The sequence below is a fragment of the Polypterus senegalus genome, chromosome 9 (assembly GCF_016835505.1).
Source record: "Polypterus senegalus isolate Bchr_013 chromosome 9, ASM1683550v1, whole genome shotgun sequence".
In the NCBI taxonomy this organism is placed as follows: domain Eukaryota; kingdom Metazoa; phylum Chordata; class Cladistia; order Polypteriformes; family Polypteridae; genus Polypterus; species Polypterus senegalus.
This window is the reverse complement of record NC_053162.1, coordinates 118568724-118588070: the sequence shown is the minus strand read 5'-3', so window position 1 is coordinate 118588070 and position 19347 is coordinate 118568724. Positions and strand designations below refer to the sequence as shown.

Below are 19347 nucleotides of genomic sequence, written 5' to 3'. Positions count from 1 at the left end.
ATTATAATAAATTTGAAACTGTGCAAGCTATTGAATAATATCTCACAACATTTCTATACTTCAGTAAATATTATTATTATTATTATAAAAGTCTATAACCTTCATTACATAGTATATCATGCATAGAGACTGAAATGGCAACTTATATGCCTGTAAAACATCTGCTTCTCTTGAAATGATAAGAAATGTAGGTATATAAAGGAATATCATACTGTATATACTTTTATTATACTGTACAATTAAATAAGAAATACCTTTTTTATGAAATGTATTTATTGTTTAAAGGAGCTTCATAAAGGCAAACATTTATTCTACAAATATTCAGCAAAAACACATACTACAAATAATAAACATAAACATCCTCGCCTTACAGGTACCATATTTTTAAAGTTATTATTACAGTTATTCAGTATCCTGGATGAGTAATGATTATCTTGTATGCCATTTGGGATATTGTGGAATGTAATGCTTTACAAACAGGTTTTACATTTCTTTATAAGATATATAAGCTTATAATGCTAATGTTAATATTGCTGCTGATTAAAGGCAAATAAATGTTTTTACCATAGTTCCATTCTTTGCTGCTTTGAAATGTTGTTTAAATTGTTGCTCATTCAAGATGATAGCAGTCATCCATTCATGGTTGTTCAAGTACACAGTAAATACAAGTGAATGAACTGATTCATGACACCCATGCCAGCTTTATAAAAGGAAGTCTTTAAAACAGCAACCATCTTTAGATATTATGTTTTCCTTATTGGACTTTGAATTATCTTTTCTTCCTCTTAAGTCATTTACAAAAAACAATATTTTCAGTTGTACTAATTCCAGTTTAATTTAGCAACTGATCCCAGTCAAAATCATCAGCAATCTCCTCACTGTTTCCTTTACGAATATATTTTGAAAGCTGCACTGGAAAGGGTGGAGGCCGAGAAGACATTGTAGAGCTCCCTGGTGTAGTACCTGCTTTGAAGAAGACACATAATATAAGTAAACTAAGTCAGAAACAAAAATATTGTAAAATCATGAAATTTATAAAATTCATATTTTTGGTTTAAACAAATTTAAAAATATCCATTCATGACTAGACAAAAAAGAGCTATAAAGTATTGTGAAACTCAGTTAAAGGTCATAGACGTCACAGCTTGGACACATAGCATTGGGTTAAAAGCAGGAACCAATCCGTGATGATTTACCAGTCTTTCAAAATTTGCTCTAACTCATACAAGACCTATTTAGAATTGCCAATTAACCTAACTCAGACATATTTGAAAAACCAAAGTATGTCAGAAAAAATCCAGACAGATACAGGGAGAACATACAAAGTTAACATGGATAGTGGCTGGACCAGGATTCAAACCTAGTGCTGTGGTGTGCTATGAAACAGCAGTACCTATCAGTGCAACATAATGCTGCTATGACAAAAAAAAAAACAGCAAAATAAAAGTATAAAAGTTCATTACTATTTTATTGGGCTTCCACCACACCTGGGAGTACTTCTGAATCTCACTAATGAGCCACCTGGAGTGCTTTCAGGAGCCAGAGTCAGGAGGTGGAGGACAAAGCTTGCCAGGAGAATTTGAGGTTGACTGGGGACGGGGGTGTGGGGGTTTATGCCAGGGGTGGGAGAGAAAAAAACACATTGGTGTGTGCCATGCTTATTGTTCTTGGAAATTTGCTGCGCAGGTGGGAAATAGGGGAAGGCATTTCCCACAGGAAAAAATAAAGTGTGTTCTGAACTTGTTCATGTCTATCTGTATGTGTGTTGGGGAGCTAGTCTGCCCCCTGGTGGCCACATTAATTAAAATTTTCTTAAATTAGGAATAAAATCATTTAAGATAAAAGATATACAACTGCACTGATCTGCTGTGTAAAAATGTTTTGTTATGCCAGGATGCATACTTAGAAAAACTGTTAACATGTTACATTAATTTACTGGGTGTGGTGCTGTTTTCAGGAATCTGTTGTATAATGCAAAGTTCTACAGTTATGTGTTGAAAGAAAGCCCTGAATGTTTATGGTTAAGTGGGTTAATTAAGGTTTTAAGAGTCTGTGTATCTTGTTACTTACCATAATTATTGGAAGCCTGTCCAAATGCAGGTATCGAATGTATTTGATTAAAGTTAAATTGGTCCCTGGTGAATAAGACTATGGATGTATGCTTGGGTGCATCTTGCCATGGTTTGATCATTGCCTTTAGCCCAATGCTGCACGTATAGGCTTCAGTCCATTTTGAACATGAACTGGATCAAGTAGGTTTAGACAGACATGTTCTGCTATAATTAGGATATCAAATTAGTAAGAATAAAAATAAAAATGAAGTGGCAGCCATGGTGGTGTCATCCAATGTTTAAATTACTTGGTCATTGTCTTTTTAGCATTTACAGATCTTGCCATATCTGAGCAGGTTTTCCTTGGGTATTTAAGTTTTCCTCCCAAAGTGTGTGTGAATTGGAGGACATCCTCTCTAGGATCATTTCTTCCCTTGAATCCAGTACTGCTGGAACTGACTTGGGCCTCCTATGACCATGAATTATATCAATAGTGGCCTGATTCCCAAGTCTGATAGGTGGCATTAGGACGCCACTATGACCTAGGCATGGTTCCTTGCTACACCCTGGAAAGGGAAGATGGCTTGTTTTTTTGCCCGATACTTTATTAGAACAATAAGGCTTGGAAATGCAGAAGAAACTGGAATTGCCAGAAGGCCTCTAGATGTATGGCTTAAAGATTTCTCCAGAGCTTATTTGGCTATGGAGGCACTGTAGATCCGGGGTTGACATTAAAGTGCTTTGTGATCCAGGCTTAAAAGTCAACTTCCATTTGTTAATCTCACTTGGAGTGTGTAGTGACAAACACTTGACAGGTAGAAAGAATAGAAGTCAAAGGGTGTAAGAAAACTATGGGAGATGAGAATGGAGTATACAGTAATGTGTGATTTGTGTAGTGACCAGGTGCATTATGAGCCCCACACATTAGTCAAAGATTTAGTATCCTGGATCAGAAGACCAAGAGGGACAATACAGTAGGTTTATTATTTCCTTTTTATTTATTTGATGCTTTGAGTTATCCCTATGTTTACATCTACTTTATAATATTTTTTAATTAATAGAATACGTGTTTGTTTCTTTGATATTCATTCGGGGTTTGGGTTTGACTTGAGGATGCCCCTGACAAGTTTAAACCTTTACATTTAAAGGTTAGCTTTACATTTAGTTGTCAAACCTTAACTAACCAGGTTTCCTACTCTGTGGCTTGTTTTGCAGAGTTGTTTCTGAATGTTTCTTTGTCCTATACTATGCCTTGGTTTGCTCCCTTTTCAGGGATAACACAAAGGGGACACAGTAGACAGGAAGCTGAAAGCACGTGAGAGAGGAGATCCCTTGAGGTTATCATTGTTGGCATACCCTACACTTTTTATCATGCGTGCTTTGAATGTTATATAAAGCACATTTACTTAAAGAAGACCAGCCCTGATTGCTGAAGAAATATCCTACACTAAGAGTAACTGGATTGGAGAAAAAAATGTAAGTCAACTGGGCTGTAAAATTCAAAGGAAAATATTTTAAACTGCACTACATGCATATTCAATATTTGATAGTGACAGTGGGACTGTATAAATCTTTGGTGATCTGCTTCTTTTGCTTTGGACTTACTCATATTTATGATTTAATTAAAAAAAATACCTGAACAGCATGATGAGGAAATTCTGACTACATTTGGTGAGTTGATGGTCTAAGTACGCCCCAGCAGTCACAACTATTACTACACTGTACATACATTTTCCACCTCTAAAGCATATACACCTGAATGGTTATTGAATATTTTAATTTTCAGGTGCTATATAATTTTTTAATGAGTAAGGGTGTGGCTTGAAGTGTTAAACACCTTATATTAAGGTGTGCATAATCATTAGACAGCTTAGTTCCCTAGTTTGGGTAAAATGGGTGAAAAAAGAGATTTGACTGACACTGAAAAGTGAAACCTTGTATAATGCCTTTCAAATAGATGCAACACTCTGGAAATTGTTAGACTATTGAGTTGTAACCACCACAAAATCAAATGTTTTGCTGCAGATCATGAGCAGTGTCACATAAAGGCTCATGGAGAAGAAAAGTTGCAATTTAACTGCAAAAGACTCAATACGAATTTAAACAAGAAGCTTTCAGGAGCCTATTAGCCTCCAGCCCCACTACATTTCAGAACTGCAAACTATTTGGACTGTCCAGATGTATATGGAATCAAGTGCTGAGACACATGGCTAAGGTAAAGAAGGCTGAAGCTTGATGACCACTAAATAAGATTCATAAGTTAACGCATCAAGATTGGAACAAGCAATACCTGAAAACTGATTTTTCAAATGTTTTATGGACAACTGAAACAAAAATGATTGTTGATGGACCAAAGGGATGGGTCCATGGCCTGACCAGTACAGAACACAGGGCATCTTTTTGAGTCAGGAGCCATCAAGTTTGGGGAAGGGTACTGGTGTGGGTTGCTATCATTAATAATGAGCTAGCTGGCTGTGTTTTGGTTACAGATTGGCTGAAAATTAACTTCCAATCCTACTGCCAGTTTCTGGAAGGTGTTTCTCTCCAGAAGTGATACAGTGGTACAGGATGAAATCAAATGCATTCAAGAAGACCATGATCTTTATGCAGGAAAATGCTCCACTGCATGCATCCAAACATTCCACTAATTGGTTAGGTATCACTTAAATTACTGTAAGTCCTATTGAGAACTTGTGGACACTTCTCAAAGTTTAAATTTATAATGAGAGAAGACAATACACCTTTTTGAATAGCATTTGAGAGGCTGATTGTTGCTTCAGCAAAATTCACTGTGAACAGGTCAATAAACTGATAAGACATTATGGATGGGAGGTTTATGGTATTTATTGAAAATGAGGGAGGCTGGATTGATCACTGAATATTTTTAAAAGACCAAAGGTTTTATTTGTTACTTGTTATATGTCTTTTTGATTTATTTGTTGCATTTTATACAAGCAAACAAATAAACAAGCGAGGTAAAAAGGATTAGAAATTACCCTCCATCCATCCACTTTCTGCTGATAATCTGGTTCTAGGATGCCCTGGCATCAGTGTAAGCAATAATGCCTAGATGTTCCCTTTCCCTTCCAACTCTTCCAAATCCAATGGAGGGATACTGAGGCATACCTAGACCAGCCAAGAGATATAACTGTGTTCCTAGGAAGGCATCTAGGATACCAAAACCATCTCAACTGGCTCCTTTTGATGCAGATTTAGAATTTAGTTGCCTAATAATTACACACGCTTATATTTCCCCTTAGAAAACAAAACTAATTTTTCCTTTGTTAAACATTCAGGTTTCATGCACAATAACATTATTTTTTGACTGAGAACATTATATTTGTTCAACAATAAAACTCCAGAGAAATACCATTTGACTAATAATTGTGCATACAGTGTATTTTTTTTTAAGTTTTTTTTTCTGTGCTGATCATCTTTGTATTTTCATGGTGAATATTTCCTCTTGAATATTTCATATCTGCTGAGCCTAAAATGCTTACTTAAAGTATTGCTTCTGTACCACTATAGCCTAAAGTTAAAGTAATTGGCAAATTTCTGTTTACCTAGGCAGTTGGGAACAGTAAATTGTCCTGTCAGGTCCTGTAATGGAAACCCTTCCACTGGATGCCCATTTGTCGAAGTAGGTGTGTGGTACCTCGACTGCACAAAGATAGAAACTAAACAGAAACAAAAGAGATACATTTCCAGTGGCAAGGTAATAAAGACGACTCAGAAGAAGGTGTAATTGAATGCATTAAATATTATCATTCATCAAATATTAGTGTCATTTTACTTGCTCACATTTATTATTAAACATTTTAACACAGCATTTTGATTTATTACATTTCCACCACATTTTGCAGAAAATGTTTATATTTATTTAACTTTTGCATATACCATGCTGGAGGCAGCATGTGAATACACTGAGTAATGTTACTACTTCACAGATGCAGAATCCTGGGATTTAATCCTACCAACAGTCATTATCTGTATACAATTTGTATGTTCTCCAGGTGTCTACCTGGGCTTTCCTCCGGCTACTCTGGTTTTCCTTCTACATCCTCAAATGCTGGCAGTTGGGTTAATTTTCATCTTTAAAATGACCTCATTGCAAGTATGAGGGTAGGTTTCCTGTCTTTCACTGTAGACTCCAGCTCTTTGCAACAATGAATTTGATTAAGTCAGTTTAAGAATATCTGACTGATAATACATGCTATGCCATATATCTCATAGGAAATAATATTGCCATTTACAATACTGATATACAACAATTAATGTCAGCACTTTTACTGAACTTTAATTATTTTCCCAATACAACTATAAAATCACTTCAGTTTTTATGTACCATGAATCATGCTCTTGTCTCTCAAAATACTATATAGATGGAACATGTTGAATAAGTGTTTTATTAGAAATCAGAATTAGAAATTGGGTTAAATGTATAAAATACAGTACTAATAACAAAAAAAAATCTTTATCAGGTGTCAGGTACCTTCTGACCAAATGTGTCAAAAGATGTATTAACACATGCAGGATAAGCCAAGATGCTGGACTGCAGTGTGCCATGCCATTACCAAAAGCATAGCTGGCGGTGCAAAACTAGAATGTGGAACAGAGCAGTATAGTCCAACAACAAAAACCATAAATAAGAAAGCATAAAATTAATTATATTTATATATTTATTTAAGCAGACCTGCAATATAAAGGAACATAAAAGACAGGCAGTTGGCCAGACACAAGCAGACAGAAACAGAAAACAGCTAAAACAAAGTTATAAAAAGAAAGTCCTGAAAACAGGCAAAGGATCAAATTACTGGAAATCAGATCCAGAACAGAAGAGCTACAAATAATCCATCCATCCATTTTCTAACCCGCCGAATCTGAACACAGGGTCACGGGGGTCTGCTGGAGCCAATCCCAGCCAACACAGGGCACAAGACAGGAACCAATCCTGGGTAGGGTGCCAACCCACCGAAGCCACACATACAGTGGTGTGAAAAACTATTTGCCCCCTTCCTGATTTCTTATTCTTTTGCATGTTTGTCACACAAAATGTTTCTGATCATCAAACACATTTAACCATTAGTCAAATATAACACAAGTAAACACAAAATGCAGTTTTTAAATGATGGATTTTATTATTTAGGGAGAAAAAAATCCAAACCTACATGGCCCTGTGTGAAAAAGTAATTGCCCCCTTGTTAAAAAATAACCTAACTGTGGTGTATCACACCTGAGTTCAATTTCCATAGCCATCCCCAGGCCTGATTACTGCCACACCTGTTTCAATCAAGAAATCACTTAAATAGGAGCTGCCTGACACAGAGAAGTAGACCAAAAGCAACTCAAAAGCTAGACATCATGCCAAGATCCAAAGAAATTCAGGAACAAATGAGAACAAAAGTAATTGAGATCTATCAGTCTGGTAAAGGTTATAAAGCCATTTCTAAAGCTTTGGTACTCCAGCGAACCACAGTGAGAGCCATTATCCACAAATGGCAAAAACATGGAACAGTGGTGAACCTTCCCAGGAGTGGCCGGCCGACCAAAATTACTCCAAGAGCGCAGAGACAACTCATCCGAGAGGTCACAAAAGACCCCAGGACAACGTCTAAAGAACTGCAGGCCTCACTTGCGTCAATTAAGGTCAGTGTTCACGACTCCACCATAAGAAAGAGATTGGGCAAAAACGGCCTGCATGGCAGATTTCCAAGACGCAAACCACTGTTAAGCAAAAGAACATTAGGGCTCGTCTTAATTTTGCTAAGAAACATCTCAATGATTGCCAAGACTTTTGAGAAAATACCTTGTGGACTGATGAGACAAAAGTTGAACTTTTGGAAGGCAAATGTCCCGTTACATCTGGCGTAAAAGGAACACAGCATTTCAGAAAAAGAACATCATACCAACAGTAAAATATGGTAGTGGTAGTGTGATGGTCTGGGGTTGTTTTGCTGCTTCAGGACCTGGAAGGCTTGCTGTGATAGATGGAACCATGAATTCTACTGTCTACCAAAAAATCCTGAAGGAGAATGTCCGGCCATCTGTTCGTCAACTCAAGCTGAAGGAATCTTGGTCGCTGCAACAGGACAATGACCCAAAACACACCAGCAAATCCACCTCTGAATGGCTGAAGAAAAACAAAATGAAGACTTTGGAGTGGCCTAGTCAAAGTCCTGATCTGAATCCAATTGAGATGCTATGGCATGACCTTAAAAAGGCGGTTCATGCTAGAAAACCCTCAAATAAAGCTGAATTACAACAATTTTGCAAAGATGAGTGGGCCAAAATTCCTCCAGAGCGCTGTAAAAGACTCATTGCAAGTTATCGCAAACGCTTGATTGCAGTTATTGCTGCTAAGGGTGGCCCAACCAGTTATTAGATTCAGGGGGCAATTACTTTTTCACACAGGGCCATGTCGGTTTGGATTTTTTTTTCTCCCTAAATAATAAAAACCATCATTTAAAAACTGCATTTTGTGTTTACTTGTGTTATATTTGACTAATGGTTAAATGTGTTTGATGATCAGAAACATTTTGTGTGACAAACATGCAAAAGAATAAGAAATCAGGAAGGGGGCAAATAGTTTTTCACACCACTGTAATTCATTGTCAAAAAGCAAAAACTACAGAGATTTGAAGATGAACAATTGGGTACTTAGGTGGTGGCTCTCACAAACTAATTTAATGCTCAATCCACATCTGAATCACCCTATTATACTGTAGAGGTAGAGCCCCTAACTATTCCTGCTATCATGTAAATAGATCTTTACTATCAAAAACTTTATGGCACTGTTTCAAACTCTTTGTATTCACTTTGGTTGTCTCTTTCTGTTTTTCCCTTTTGGGTAGAAAGGATTTTGCTGAAAAGGAATACCATTATTGCAACAATCCACTGATCTGGGCTAATGGCAGAGTGGTCAGATGAAAGCCTCTCATAAAAACCTGCTTATGAGAAACAAGATTATCTGGTCTGGTAAAACCAAAATTGAACTGTTTGGCCTCAGTTCTAAATGTTATTTCAGAAGGAAGCCAGGCACTACTCATCACCTGGGTAATATCATTCCAACAGTGAAGCATGGAGGTGGCAGCATCATGCTGTGGGATTGTTTTTAGCAGCAGGGACTAGGAGACTAGTCAGGGTTGAGAGGAATACTGAATAAAGCAAAGTACAGAAATACTCTTAATGAGCGATTTTGACCTTAGACTGGGTTGAAGGTTCACCATCCAACAGGGCAATGACCCTACGCACAAGGTTAAGACAACATAGGAGAGTCTTAGGGACAACTCTGTGAATGCCATTGAGTGGTCCAGCCAAAGCCTGGACTTGAATTCAATCAAAGATTTATGAAGAGAACTGAAAATTGTTGTCCAATGTGCTCCATCCAACCTCACAGAGCATGAGAGATCTGCAGAGAAGAATGGCAGAGAATCTATAAATCTAGCGGTATGAAGCTTGTCGGATCATAAGCCAAGAAGACTAAGGGGTTTATTATTAGTGTCGATGTGGCATTTCATCTTCTTTTTTTTAATGAATGGGCAAAACAATTTTAAAATTTGCCACTCTAGGGTATTGAGTGTTGATTGATGAGAAATTTAAATGATTTTAGCATAAAAGGCTGCAACAAAAAATGTGTGAAAAAAGTGAAGGGAGCTGAATACTACTGTATTTGAATGCACTGTATACGTAGTACAATGCAATTCTTGTATCTGTTTGTCAACTTGGAATATGTTTTTCTACATGCTGTCACATCCCTCATACATGAACGTACATACATTACAAATTAAACCTGTCATTTAGCAATCAGTTCTAAACATTGATTACAATCTTGTGACCTTTTGCTAGTTTCTGTTATGTAGAAAGTCGTGTCTGTTCTACTTTTAACTCTGTCTTATAGATACATTATGAATGGTTACAGTATACTTTTAAAAAAGCTTGTAGAGGCATGATTAATTAAACATCAGTCAGCTTATATCCAGATACACTGTATAAAAACAACAACTTTTCACTTTACCTGGTTAGGGTCATGGCAGCAGCAGGCCATGCAAATCAGTCCAGACTTCCCTGTCCGCAGTTACAGATTCCTGCTCTTCTTAGGCAATTCTAAGCTGTTTACAAGCCAGCCAAGAGATATAATCTCTCTAGTGTGTTCCTGGACTTCCACAAAATCTTTGCCCAATGGGACATTAACAGAGTAACAAACACAGAATAAATCTAGGAGGTCCAACCTAGGAACATCCTTAAGACATGCTCAAACCACCTCTACTAGATCCTTTTGATATGAAGCAGCAACGACTCTACTTTGAAGTACTCCTGAATTGGTGGGCTTCTCACCCTATCATGAAACATTAACACAGCAAAACTGTGAAGAAACCCAGTTTCTGCCATTTGTACTCACAATTTCACTCAGTTATTATCAACAGTTTATGGTCATAGGTGAAGACAGGGATGTAGATCGAGATGTAAAAGTAAGAGATTTTATTTTAAACTTTGCAGCTGCTTCAGCATCATGGATAATTATAGCACTGGCAGAACAGTTGCCTCCCCTTCAATCTGCTTGTTGGTCTCATTTTCTTCTTAAATCACTATTGAACAAGATCTTCATATACCTGATCTCCTCCAGTAAGATCAATTCACCACCACCCCTTACCTGGAGAGAACAATCCACCCTTTTTGGTGATAGAATCATTACCTCAGATTTGGAGGTGCTGATCATTCCTGCTGCTTCACACTTCAACAAATCACTCAAGTGTGTGCCAAAGGTCACACTCAGATTAGGCAAATACAACATCATTATCTGCATAAAGCAATGAAGCAACCCCTAAACTTCACAAAAAGATACCCTCCACTGTGAGAGGCCCCGGACCCTGATCTCAGGTCAGACAACACAATCTCAAATTTAATCATCAGTCTTTGGCCCAAACTGGTCTGGTACCAGGTACACTTATGAGACTTCTTTTGTACAAACATGCTGTTCATGGCAATCCATGACTAGCACAGTAACCCAATACCAACTTATTATTCTGGTTCAGATCGGACAGGTATCTCTGTCATTCCTGAAGTAAACATTGACGTCACACTGTAAGACTATCAAGTCCATTCGTGGCATCATTTCAAACATTTTATCCACCTTCCCTAAGAAGGCTGAATACTCTGAAAAGCTATTTGGTGCATATTTATAAAGAACAGTCAGTTTTCCTCTCTCTGACTTGTAGAGGAATTTTAGGAAAATGACAAAAGAACATAGTGGAACTTTAGAGTGACTATGTGTTTTTATGGGCAACCAGCAGCCAAGACAACAGCACTAGGATAGTGTATGCTGTAAATAACCACCTAGCTAAGCAGCTGGCAAACATTTATAATGCAATAAGCAAGAATTAAAATGAGTGAGAAAAAGAAAAACAAGGAGAAGAAAGAAGAAACAAACCAGCAGGGAACTGAATCACCTTGCCATGAGCATAAATACTGTAGAATACTAATGCATTCTGGAAATAACACATTCCCATTTTCCCTTGTAAAGGTATTGTTTCCAAGCTGCTTAAATTATTCATAAAGAAGGACAGGGTAAATTAAAAATGCAATAAACATTTAGCCTTGTTTACTCAAATTTCTGGTAAAACTCTATTAGAAAGCTGGGTGGCAGCATGAGGAATTGTATTGACTGACTATGAACAGAATGTTAAGCACATTTATTTTCTGAGCTTATAACAATACCAATTCATATTGAGCTATAACCTATCCTGGCAGCATTTGGTGCACGGCAGGAGCTAATTCCATATGGGCCATTAGTCCATCAGGCAGCAAATGTTGTATTTAAGTTACAAGTGCCATTAATAATAGGAGCTAGGGAAAATAAATTAATTACACATTTCAAAGAGACACAAACAAATAAATACAAAATAATTCCATCTATATTTGGAAATAGGTTTCCATTCAAGGACTCCAAGGAAATGAGGCCTCTCCTGTCCAAAATTAAGGTAAATTCACACAAATTCACACAATCATTTACACTAGAACCATTTTATAATTTCCAGTTAACATATTATCTATATTTCAGGGAAGTGAATAAACAGTCTTAAATCTAATTTCCTTGGATGAAAGAAATACCATCCACAGAATGTGCTGTTCCATACAGGTAATGGCAGAACTGGGTCTTTAGACATGTGAGGCAGGAGGGCTCAGCACTGCACCACTATTCTATTCTATTCTATTCTATCCTATCCATACATTAAAAATATTAAATATACAAAATGGTGAAAAAGGTTTCACATGGAGAAAGTTAAAAGTGATGAATGTGAATTCTATTCTTTGAAAATGAGAGATGGTGTATGGTTGCTGTTTTCTTTATCGAATGCAACTATGTGCCATAGTTTACATTTCTGATATAATTGTTATTATTTATTATCAATGTATATTTGTCAAATATGCTACTTAACTAGATCATAATACATTAAAATTGGATGACAGGCTGCTTAAATAACCTTTACAGAGTTCACATAGTTACAGGCAGGAAATGAATCTGAAATATTGCAGTTTAAAATTCTATATCTTAGCTATTATGCTACATAGCATTCTGGGAGGATGCCTTTACATTTTTTTCCCAGCTGTATTGGTTCCTCTACATTATCATCATTGGTTTCTTTGTTTACCTAAGTTAGCCGGTAAATTGTAGCCTTAGCTTAGCTTAGCCATAGCTTAGATTGTAACCTTAGCTGGTAGCCTGGTAGCCTTAAATCTTTTTACATCACTTTTTGCTGCCCTGGGCATCCTTTACAGTGAGACCCACTCTTTTCATATGCCTGACACGTAAGCCTTCCTCTGTGGCCTCATCTGCTCCTCTTGTATCTTATTGCATCCTTAGGATAAGCTCCTCTAGAACACTCACAAATTGCCATCCACCTTCTAACAAACTCTTTCCTCCCTATGGCAAAACCCCATCCTTCCTCCCACCTCTTCCAACATGGTATCTATCCTCTTCTAAAACTTCCATCCTCTGCCCACCTCTGACAGAATGCCATCTTACATTCTGCTTCTGACCTCCACCATAATATCTCTCCTCATTCTTACCTCAGACATAAACCATGCAAAACTCAAGCAGAAGGCTTCCGAAGGAGTACAGCAGAGGTAGTTTACGATGAAAGCTGTTAACCTACACCACTTTTGTTACTGGCTAATCATCCATCCGTCCATTATCCAACCTGTTATATCCCAACTACAGGGTCACTGGGGTCTGCTGGAGCCAATCCCAGCCAACACAGGGCGCAAGGCAGGAAACAAACCCCGGGCAGGGTGCCAGCCCACCGCAGGGCACACACACACATCAAGCACACACTAGGGACAATTTAGAATTGCCAATGCACCTAATCTACATGTCTTTGGACTGTGGGAGGAAACCGGAGTACGTGTAGGAAACCCATGCAGACACGGGGAGAACATTCAAAAACTCCCTGGCTAATCATTAGAACAGAAATACAGTATGCATCTGTCAGTTTTTATTTTATGTTGCATTCTCTCTATGGGTTCATAATAGGGACAATACTGTCATTTTAGACAGCCAATTATACAGGGTGGCCCGCTTCCACCAAGATGACTGGATTACGTGGTGAAGATGCTGAAAGTGATCTCCTTGTGCATCAATACATCTCTGTGCCTGTTTCAGCATGTTCATGTACACTCTCAATGTCTCAGCGGAGGTGGGCCACCCTGTATTTTGTCTCCCAGGTTTTCTCTTTGAAAATCCTTTTAATGAGGTTATCAATACTCAATTTGGGAAAAGTTATAAAAAGCTGAACACCATCTCTGAATGGTCCTATCTATCCAAGAAATTAGCAGAGAAATTAGTAACTTAAAGTCAATTGAAAAAGAGCAGTAAAGGCCACTTTGCAACCTCAGTGCCTTTTATCTGTCATGTGATGATGATGGGCTGCTTTGGAATAGTTTAACACCTGACAGTTTAATAACTTAATCCAGAGTTAAACTATATTATATTATTCTGATGTTTTGAGTGTTCTTTCATTGTTTACCAGTTTATTACTTTGTTATGTAAGCTTTCACTAGCAAAAAGGAATTACAGTATGGAGATTTGAAACTTCCTATTAATAAAACTTGCTTTAGAAGAGTGTCAGTGAGTACGTTTCTCTACACCAGCTATAGTAGACTGTTTAGTTTTTACTTCTATATGACAACGTCAATTTAGCAATAATGCAGATTTTTTTTTTTTTATCTAAAAGGTCTTTGCTTTGTTCACTGATATTTCACTTTGTTCACTTAGATTTTGTTCTGTGCCAAATGATATGCAATTTATCAGTAATCCAATATTATACAAATAATGTCCAGTGGTGTATTGATCACACTGGGATCACATACTGAGCTGAAGATTGTTTACAGTCCCTTTAAAGAACATATACTATGAGTACTAGATGAAAAGGCTTTCAAAGAACATCATTGTCTTAGAATCCAATATGCAAAATTTGAAAGTTAAATAAACTCCTGTAAAGTATTATGTTGATGTACAGGGAGAAGAGTTATCCACCAGCAACCCGCTTAAAAACTGTGAATTGGCAGTCTTTAAACAATCCATCTCTGTTGCCCACATGTCATATAGATGACACTATGTGGCATGACAAGACTGGAAGAGATTATCTTAAGTGCACAATACTGCCATGATAAGATCCAGCCAATTGATAACTTGCAATGGATAAAACCTGGTAACTTGGATGAATCAAATTGGATAGCCAGCATATCTGTGGAATGTGCGGAACAGAAAGGAGCACCCGGAGGAAACAAACAAAGACATGGAGAAAGTATTCAAATGCCTCAAAGACACTGAGTAGATCAGAATTTAAATGCAGAGCTCTGGAACTGTAAGACAGCACGAATGTCACTGTATCACTATTACTATTATGATGTAAATAACTTCTTGTCATGTTTGAGTTTCCACTGTATCATACAATTGCTTTCTATTCATAACTAATTAAGACATTTCAAAAGAACTGATATAATGGTCAACTTTCATTAACAATTACCTTCCCATTATATGTTTTGTAATGGTAAATGGGCATACCTAGATGATCCAAAATCATGAAAACATACTGAGCAATTGGAACAAATGCCATTTTCTATTAGCAACTTCCTTTATCTTAGGCAATTTGTAAAACATTAAATATTTAAATTGCAAATGTTAGCTTGAAATAAATAAAATATGGAGATTAGGCTCTTGGAAATAATAATTTAACACTCCAATCTATATCTTGTTCGTACAAGTGGGTAAACAGTAAGATACAGTCTCTGTGCACAAGGAAAAATCCTACTTTCTCTAAAATGCACAAACAAATAATCTCTTATACCAACACTGCATTAGTAGCATTTCAAATGCTACTAAACAAACATAATATAACATTCTTAAACCTGACTAATGCCATTTAGAAAGACAGGAGCTCATGACCTTTACCAGAAGCCATGGTTGCAAGAAAACAATCAATCATGTTTGGGACACCTGTCCATTGCAATGTCTACTCACAAACACATAGAGTAAATCCAGATTAGAATTACCAATTAACCTACTTTACATACATAAGGATAAATCAAACAGTAAAGTCAAGCAGCAAACTATGTGGACAAAGGGAGTGAAACCTGCTGAAATTCACCGAAGGATGATGGAAGTGAAAACGGCAAGACTCAATGAAATGTGGATAGAAAGGTTTAAAGTATGAAGAACAAGTGTAACCGATGAAGCTCCATCTGGTTTACCATCAACATCACACACACAAGCCCACATCGACATGGAAAATGCCTTCATAAGAGAAGTCTGATGTATTACATTGTCTGCTGTTGTTATACATTTGGTTATCTGTTAAGGATCTGCATGTACGACAGTGCATGAGGACTGGGGAATCAAAGTTTGCGCAAGATGGGTACCCAAACAGCTCACTTATTTTCACAATCCAACATTCTTCCGTGAAGTTTCATCAGGTTTCATTCCCTCTGCTTAAGGAAATCTCACTACAACGCGTTTTTCAACAATGGTGCGATCTTGCAGCAGATATCTGTGTTCTTTTGACCTTGGTTTCAACTAGACTTTTGGCAGAGAGTTGCGCTGTGCATGTTTGAACTACCTATAAGCCATCACAAATGTGTTGTGTTGCACCAGCTTCTATCTCCTGCAGCTTTATTTGGGAATTTGCTGGATTTGGGAGGAAAACCTTCTCACCCACACTCCACACGGACACTGCCTGAGCACTGCCATCCCAAGGACACAGAATTCATGAGATATCTGATATAACCATTGTGCCATCCTTCTTTTGGACTTCTTTGTATTAAAAAGAAGGATCCCATGAGGCAAAAAAGAGAAAAGTTAAACAACTGAGCTAGACATTTTGTTACTATTTGTGCTCTATACCATGGCTAAAAAGTTTCTAGAAATAATCTATTTCTATAATTTTCTGTGGCTAGTTTATCAAGGTTTGGGTTGGGATATCTTACCATTTCCTGTTGGATTCTGGACTGGTTCAGTTCCTATCTGGAAAGACGTATTAATAGGTGAAATGAGTTCGCATGGCACACTAATTGATCCACTTTGTGACTGCACAGGTGGGGAAACAAAAGTAGCAGTATGTCCAGCATGTAATTGTGTATTTTGGGAGTTGATGAGGCCAGTTTGGGTAAAGAAATTGTTGAGTGAATCACAAAGGGATGTAAACAGCGATGGGTCCAGAAGCCAGTTGGAATGTTCTGCTTGTCTCATACTCTCAACAAGATCTGAAAAAAGAAAGAATAGGCAATAAGAGATCAGTATTGCAGCTCAAATTTCTGTACCTGTAGAAACCATTTTTTCTTGGTGTGGTGTACTGGCTCATTTTAAGACACATGTTAATTCTCCACTATGGAATGCAAACTACAACAATTGTGTAGTTTCTCTTCTATTACTTGTAACTGTAGAAATGAGCATCTTTGGCTTAAAAGCATCTAGTCTGCAGAGCAGTCACAATAACTTTCAGGAAGAAACATATTCTATAATGAAAAACTAAATCTCTTTTCAGCCAACTGCAAGAAAGCAGCTCAGATATCAGAATGGAAAATCAATGACACATTCTTAGTTCCAAAAGTGGGAAAGCCAATAGCATCAACAAATATTAACATCAGCTTTCCAAACGTAAAGACAAAACTAATGTAGGTTACAGTCAGAAACATTACTTTAACATTGAAACATGTGATTTGCAGATCGAGAAGGACACAAAAGATGATGATAGTTGCAAGTATGTGGCTGGAGTGCACAAAAGTGTTTCTGCATACTGTCAGTTTTCTGATAGCTGAATAATTCTTGGTCAGGCAACCAACCAGCCATGTCTTTTATTATACATACTGCATAACATCTTAGCACAATACATGAATAAATGAAAAAGTAGGGCCTAAAAACACTTGGAAAAAGGAGCATAATGTGAACAATTTGAAAAAATGGGAGATTTTTGGGAGTTACATGTTTCTGTGCTTCACTGCTTCTATATCAGCGATGGAATATATTTCATCCGGAGCATAATTACAATAACATTTTCAGACTGTTAACAGCAACATGTACATATGATTTTTTGAATGATTTTTTATTTAATTTTAAAGATTGCACAACAATGAGTAAATTGTTTGTCAGTAAGGTATACAAAATGCACTCAAAATGCAACAGATATCCCCTTCCCTACTGATATTGACAGCATAGAAAGAAAGAAAGAAAGAAAGAAAGAAAGAAAGAAAGAAAGAAAGAAAGAAAGAAAGAATACATCACTTAAAGATTTAAGAAAAACTTCAAAGTTTAGCTGTAAATCAACATGCTCTGTTAACTAAGGTAACATTTCAGAGCCATAGGTTTCTTTGTTATTACTGTTCTTTGTGCAACATGCCACGACGTCCAAGGTGACTTTTATCACAAAGTGCTTAGAAAAACTGGTTCAAACTGGATTCTAAATATCTGGACTGATCTTTATAAACGTTTTTCAATTTTTAATTAAAAGAGGTATTCATTTTCTCATTCTGTTATGGGGATGGTTAGGGAACTTCCAATTGGGCAAGATAACATAGCAAACTAGAAATATTACAAAGGTTATAGCAATAAATTGTACATTAAGCAGTACTGAACTACTGGGTTTTACCCTAAAGAGTGATGCAAGTAGATAAGGGGTTATTATGATTTCAAGGCTATCTGACAGTTGAGCAAGGTTTTTTCCAACTAGATTTTAACAACAGACATTTTCAAAATACATGACCCACAGAAGCAGCTACCAAATATTGTGCACAATAAGAATCTTAATCTGGGTACATTTTGGATAGTCTCAGTCAAGAAAGATGTACAGTATGTAATGTACGATTTTAAGTAGAAATAGATCATGTTTTGAAAAAATTACGAAATACTGTATTTTATCAAATGTTGACTTCCATTCTTTATTCAAGCATTTCACTGAAAAATCTTGTTCCCAATGTTATATATATATATATATATATATATATATATATATATATATATATATGTATGTATTATGTATATATATACAGTGGAACCTCTAGATACGAGTTTAATTCGTTTCAGCACTGAGCTTGTATAGCGAATTTCTTGTATCTAGAACAAAACTTCCCCATTGAAATAATGGAAATCCAGTTAATCCGTTCCACACCCCCAAAAATACCAACATAAAAATCAATTTTCCTAACAAATAACACTGATAAATAAGTGTGGATACACTTTGTCTGCTGAGCGTCATGTGATCATAACTGAGCTGATGGTTCTTCTCTCTCGTGCGTGTCTCCCTCTCCTTATCTCTCTTGCTCGCGCGCGCGCCCCCCTCTCCCTCTCCCTCTCTCTCTCTCTCTCTCTCCTTATCTCTCTTGCTCGCTCACTCGCCCCCCCTCTCTCTCTCTCTCCTTATCTCTCTTGCTCGCTCGCCTCTCTCTCTCTCCTCTTGAGGGTAGAGAAAAGCCAAGCAAAATGACACCTTTTATTGGCTAACTAAAAGATTACAATATGCAAGCTTTCGAGGCAACTCAGGCCCCTTCTTCAGGCAAGATGTAATCAAAGCTTGCATATTGTAATCTTTTTAGTTAGCCAATAAAAGGTGTCATTTTGATTGGCTTTTCTCTACATTCATAATGGCTAACACGGTACAGCACCCTAGTACTCCTCTTGAGGGCAATCATCTCCTATTCTCCATCTGCATGTCTGCAATATTTTTGGATATGCTTATACGGTGAACTGCTACAGCAAAACAATGAAATCACAAGCGCACAAACACGTAGATCCTCACGCTACAGGAGA

At 37.1% G+C, this 19347-nt stretch overlaps 1 protein-coding gene across 4 annotated transcripts in view; it reads right to left on the bottom strand.

The window, feature by feature from the left end:
- Window positions 1-326: 326 nt before the first annotated feature.
- The window catches only part of foxj2 (forkhead box J2), a 112726-nt gene continuing 93705 nt past the window's right edge, over window positions 327-19347 (bottom strand). Inside the window, exons 9-11 of one of the 4 annotated variants that reach the window (XM_039763623.1) lie at window positions 16533-16808; window positions 5615-5728; window positions 327-966 (exon numbers count right to left, since the gene is read on the bottom strand). In XM_039763623.1, the coding sequence (XP_039619557.1) occupies window positions 833-966; window positions 5615-5728; window positions 16533-16808 (524 nt within the window). In that variant the 3' untranslated portion in view covers window positions 327-832. The remainder of the gene's footprint in view (window positions 967-5614; window positions 5729-16532; window positions 16809-19347) is intronic. The other 3 variants (XM_039763624.1, XM_039763625.1, XM_039763626.1) reach the window with 3 other exon arrangements.